Source organism: Galeopterus variegatus, unplaced genomic scaffold (assembly GCF_000696425.1).
Source record: "Galeopterus variegatus unplaced genomic scaffold, G_variegatus-3.0.2 Scaffold2977, whole genome shotgun sequence".
Taxonomy (NCBI): domain Eukaryota; kingdom Metazoa; phylum Chordata; class Mammalia; order Dermoptera; family Cynocephalidae; genus Galeopterus; species Galeopterus variegatus.
Window position 1 is genome coordinate 123388 of NW_007729088.1, and position 5333 is coordinate 128720.

General features: G+C 48.3%; 1 protein-coding gene across 1 annotated transcript in view; it reads right to left on the reverse strand.

Annotated features, from left to right (window-relative positions):
• Window positions 1-5333, reverse strand: part of VSX1 (visual system homeobox 1) — a 7317-nt gene that overhangs the window by 802 nt on the left and 1182 nt on the right. The window contains exons 2-5 of the mRNA XM_008583605.1: window positions 5224-5326; window positions 2951-3029; window positions 2369-2492; window positions 1228-1408 (exon numbers count right to left, since the gene is read on the reverse strand). Coding sequence (XP_008581827.1) covers window positions 1228-1408; window positions 2369-2492; window positions 2951-3029; window positions 5224-5326 — 487 coding nt within the window. The remainder of the gene's footprint in view (window positions 1-1227; window positions 1409-2368; window positions 2493-2950; window positions 3030-5223; window positions 5327-5333) is intronic.

Consider the following 5333-nt stretch of genomic DNA (forward strand, 5'->3'; position numbering starts at 1 on the left):
TCCTGCCTGACTCTGGCTAGAACCTTCTTTGAGCTGGTCAGAGCACCAGAGTCCTGCTAACTTGTCTTCACTTCCTGGTTTCCTTATCATCCCCATGGATTTTTTATGCATTCCTTGCAAAAAAGAAAAAGGAAAAAGGAAAAAGGAAAATAGCTATCTTTAAGGTCAGCAATTAAGTAAATTTCTTTCTTCTTCTTGTTCTCTAAATCCCATTAGAATTTTTCTTGTTGGTGCATATCTCTGGGCCTACAGGAGAGTCAGGTAGATAATTCTCACCATCGGGGGCTGAAAACTGGTGTCTGCTCGCTGGTCACATCCAGTACAGGTGCTTGGTTAGGATGACCCAGTGACTCAGCATTTAGCTCACTTTCTCGAATGGCTACAGTCCTGCAGATGCTGGGGCACTGTCCCCTCCCCCACCTTCTCATGTAATTCCATAGTTCTCTCTAGTCTCTGGTCCTTGAGGGCAGAGTCAAGACTGTGTTTGCACTTAGTACCTCCAGTCCCCAGCAAAGTGCCTGGTGGGTAGGTGTTCAAAAATTGCTTGCTGAACAATATCCTCCTTCCCAACCTAAAAGTCACCATGAGTCCCCTAATCAATCTCCCACCATGCCATCTTGTGACTCTTTCCTCCAAACTGTGGTCCTGCCCACTGCCCTCTGACAACAGCAAACAGAGCAATAAGGGTGGTGCCTCCTGGGAATGCCCAGCCCCGAAGTTTGGACCTCACCAGCAGAGACTGTTTCAGCACTGAAAACCTAAGGGACAGAAAAGCTACGCAGTAGGTTGTAAATGGCAGAAATAGGACCAGGGACCAGACCTCCTGACTGGAATGTAGGGGGTTAACTGTCTCTAGGTTTCACTGCTCTGCACTGCCCTATTTCCTATTACCATGTACCCTAAATTGTCTGGTTTCTAAAAATTCTAATAGCACTCCACACTTGGGAAACATATATTTTACATAATGCAAGTATGTTCCACTCTTACATCCCAAATACACACTTACCAATGTAAATAGCCCGATAGCACCTTTCCACACACTGTCTACACAATTCCAGTGAAAAATAAGGCAATAGTCTAGATTGTCCATGCTTTGTAATTAATCAGAAATCAGATGTGAGATTCTGGGCCTGAATCTGAGTAAATTGCCCTTGCTTTGCCAATGGCTGCCCTAGTGCCCCTGCCCGCATCTCTGGCACGCGCTGGCTGCAGGGCCCTCTTCCTTACCCAGGAGCCAGGGCGCACAGGAGCCCAGCAGGCCACCCTCGGCCGCGTTGAGCACGGAGTCGGGCAGCGGGATGCAGTGCCGTACCATGGCCCCGTACAGCCCGTACTCGGCCATCAGGCTGCTGCCGCCCCAGCGCTTCTCCCGCTTGCGCCACTTGGCCCTCCGGTTTTGAAACCAGACCTGGTGTGAGGCAGGAAGAGAAGAGAAGGACACGCAGGAAGAGACACAGTGAAGAGGGACGCTTCGAGGAGCTGGTGTGGGGTACCCGAACGGGCAGTTCTCCTCAAGAGTCAACTGTTCATCCCGAAGGAGGGGAGAGTTCCTAGAACCTTGAGGAGCTGTGCCTAGGTCCCCCAAAGCCACAGGGATACAGTGTTGTGGGCATAAAGCCTGACCAGTTTCCAGTGACATTTTCCATAGAGTCAGGAATGCAAAAAATGCAAAGTACTTTCCCCACGTGGTGGAAAGAGGCCAACTGTCCTGTCTGTCACTGATGGGAAAGAGTTGGCTGGGGCAATGCCTCTTCTGATCTTAGGTTGTCAGATTGCTGGTGATATTTCTCATGACAAATCACATGTTAACAAAAGAATGTTATGGAATATGGTGCAGTTGTTAAAAAAGAGAGTTAGTGACATATCTTCTGACAAAACAAAGAACAAAATTCTGTGTGTACATGAGTATATATATGTGTGTGTGCATGAATATATATATACATATATGCACGTAGGTATTCAAGGCCAGATAGACATGGACACAGATGATGTAGACATAGATATAGGTGACAAGGAGACAGCACAAAGTGCAGAAAAGTCACATCAGGCTACTTAAGTTGGTCTCTTTGAGGGTTGGCAGTTGAGAGATAGTCTTTTTTTATATCCATATATCTTTATATAGTTTCTAGCTGCAGTATACATTATTGTGTAATTTTTAAGTATTATTTAATAATAAATAATAAAAGGGGAAAAGGCATGAGGGTCACAGGGCTATCCTCTCATGGTGCCTTCCACTAAGTGACCCTCAGTTTTCATGTCAAGGGGAAGGTCTTGGGCTCTTTAGAAGTGACTGTGGGTTGGCTCACTGTGTGTGGAGTGACATGTTCTCCGTGGAATCTTTGGGAAGGAGAAAGGGGACCCCAGACACCTGTATTCGGTCCTCGGGTAGCTCGGTTTTCACAGCCAGCATTTCCCGGGCATACACGTCAGGGTAGTGGGCCTCGCTGAATGCCTTCTCCAGCTCTTCCAGCTGGTGAGCAGTGAAAACTGTCCTGCCAGAGCCCAAAACACACACACGGGCACATGTCCACAGGGGCTAGCTGGGCTTCCCAGCCTTAAGGCCCATGTGCCTGCCTCCCCTGCTGTCCACACCCCAAAAGCCACCTCATGATAGCTGGATACCCCACCTCTGAATAATTAGCCTCTGGAAAGCCCAGACATTTGGTTCAAACAAAACAGTTTTTTAACTCTTTCTTAATGAATTCCATCCACTCATTCTCATTTATAGTCCCACAAAATTGTGTCTTTAAAATGCTACAAAGATTGTCCTGCAGCCTCCTGGGAATTGCAGAACTATCTCCCCAAATAGCTGTTGTGTTCTTCCCACTGCCAACCCGGAGGCCACTTGGCCAGCCATAACCCAGGGCCTTAAATTCTCAGATGCTGGTCCCATAAACACTGAGGCTGTGCCCGGAGACAGGGGGTCAGAGACAACACCCTGGTCTTGTACCTGTGCCGCCGCTTCTTCCTCTTGCCCAGGGTGGGGGACACCTTCAGGTCACCTTTGTCTTCAGATGGGCTGTCCTCATCTGTTAGGACAATGAGAAGAGGACTTCACAGGTGAACATACTTTCCCACTTTACTTCTTGGATTTTAATGTGAGGATTGAAGTCATGAACCCACTGGAAATGTGAGTATTTGAAAAATCAAGCTGGCGTTCTTAGCAGTGGCTAGACTCCAGGCACTGTGTTGGAATTGTACGTGCATCATCTCACTTACTCTTCATAAAATAAAAAACTCCAAAGTAGCTGCTGTTATTATCCTATTTGTACAGATGATGAAACTGAGGCACAGAGAGATTAAGCAACTTGACCATGATCACACAGGTAGTAAATGGTGAAGTTGGGATTCAAATCCCAGATTGTGTGAAGCCAAAGCTACTTGGCCACTAATTGCATTTTCTATCCCCACACAGCCTCCAAATTCATCCTCCTCCCGCTGCCTCCAACCTCCTCCTCTATACCAACGTTTTTGAGGGGGAGGGCTGAGGTTTGTGACACCAGAATCCTTGTCAGAACTGCATCCCTGTCCTGATGTACCAGTTCAGAATCTCTGGAGGTGGAATCCAGGAAACTCATTCTTAACAAGCTTACCCAGATGATTCATTGATGTACTTGAAAAATCTTAAGAATCACTCTAACTGTACTTTATCTTCTTATGTTCATTATATCAAAAGATTCAGAGGGAAAGGAAGGTTAGAAGACCAAAATATTGTCAGGTTCATTGTTAAAAAGCATAATTGTCTCAAAATATTTAAAAAATGAATGAATAAAGTCAAATATAATACAGTAAACTAGTTTTATTCCTACATCAATTAACTCACCAGAAAACTGTATGCTTGGATTATAACATTCTATGTTGTGCTGTCCAACCTGGTAGGCATTAGACACATAACGTTATTGAACACGTGAAATGTGTCTAGTCAGTTCGAGACCTGCTGTAAGTGTAAAATACTCAGTGGATTTAGGAGACTCAGTATCCACCCAAAGTAAAATATTTTTGTATTGATTACACGCAAAATGATAATATTTGCATGTATTGGATTCAAATATAGTATCTAAAATAATTTCACCTGTTTCTTCTTCCTTTTTAATGTGACCGTGAGAAATTTTCATCAAACACCAGTCACGTGGTATTTTTATTGGACAGCTCTGCTCTACCTCTTCCAGAAATACCCACACAGGGTAGGATTTAGTTGCATTTGCCTTCGTTTTATCAGTGTTCGTGGAAGAAAGAACCCATCCCATGAAGGTGGGTTTTGCATTTTTAGTGAAACAACTAATAGGAGGTTTCATGAAATAAAGTTCTTTTAAAGCAGAGTTTAAGCTCCCTGCCTGCTCACCTGGTATGCTTGCCTTTATCACCAGTGAGCACCACTGCACTCTTTTTGCCTTGGCTGCCTGGAGGCTCAGCTCTACGCTCTACAACATAGTTTCTCTAGGTCCGTTTTTCTTGTTTAATTCTACCTTTCTTCCCCCCACAACCCAAACCCTTCAGTTTCTTGGTCCTTGTCCCCTATAGAATGTCATTGCTTCCTTCTCTTCCCCCATAATCCACCTCGACTTCTTTGAGGAAATGGGTGGGATCCGAACAAAACGCTGAGCCTCACTACAATGGAATGGGCAAGGTTGCTTCCTTTCTCACGTGCGTGGGCTGGGAGGACGCGGAGGCGCGAGCAGATGAGCGCGGTACCCGGGAGTCCCTTTTCAGCACCTCGAGAAGCGGACAGTTCCCGGGCTTGGCGGCCCCGCGCTCTCAAGGCAGCGTCAATCATTCAATGCGTTCTGCAAACCTTCGCGCGCCCGCGGGGTACCGGTTTCTGTGCTGCTGGTGAACAAGACAGGCCCCGGCCTTCCCAACCCACGTCGTGCCCAGAGGCCGAGACTCGCGCCGGTCGCTGGGGAAAAGGCCCTAGAGAGACAGCTGCTGGGGCGCCGAGACCCCCAGGGTCTCATCACAGGGTTGGATGAGGACCCGGGTGGTGGTCCCCGCAGCGTAGGGGAACCGGATCCCGGAGGAGAGACAGGGATTTGGGATCCAGCAGGGGCAGGCAGCGCGGCGGCGCGAATACACCTGTCCCGACCGGGCCTCACTCTGGAGTCCCGGCTTTCCTTAGATCTGAGATGCTGGGGGTGGGGACGCATTGGGGCGATGGGTGTTAGCCCTGAGCGGTTCGAGGCTGCGGCGATCGGGGGCAGGAGCGGGAAGCGCGAGCCTGATTACCGGACGTGGAGACGCTCTCGCTGCGCTTCTGGCGGCCCAGGGCGGGCGGCGAGCGTCCTGGGGCCTGCGGGGCAGCGGCCTTGGAGCCCCCGGGCGGCAGGAACGGGACA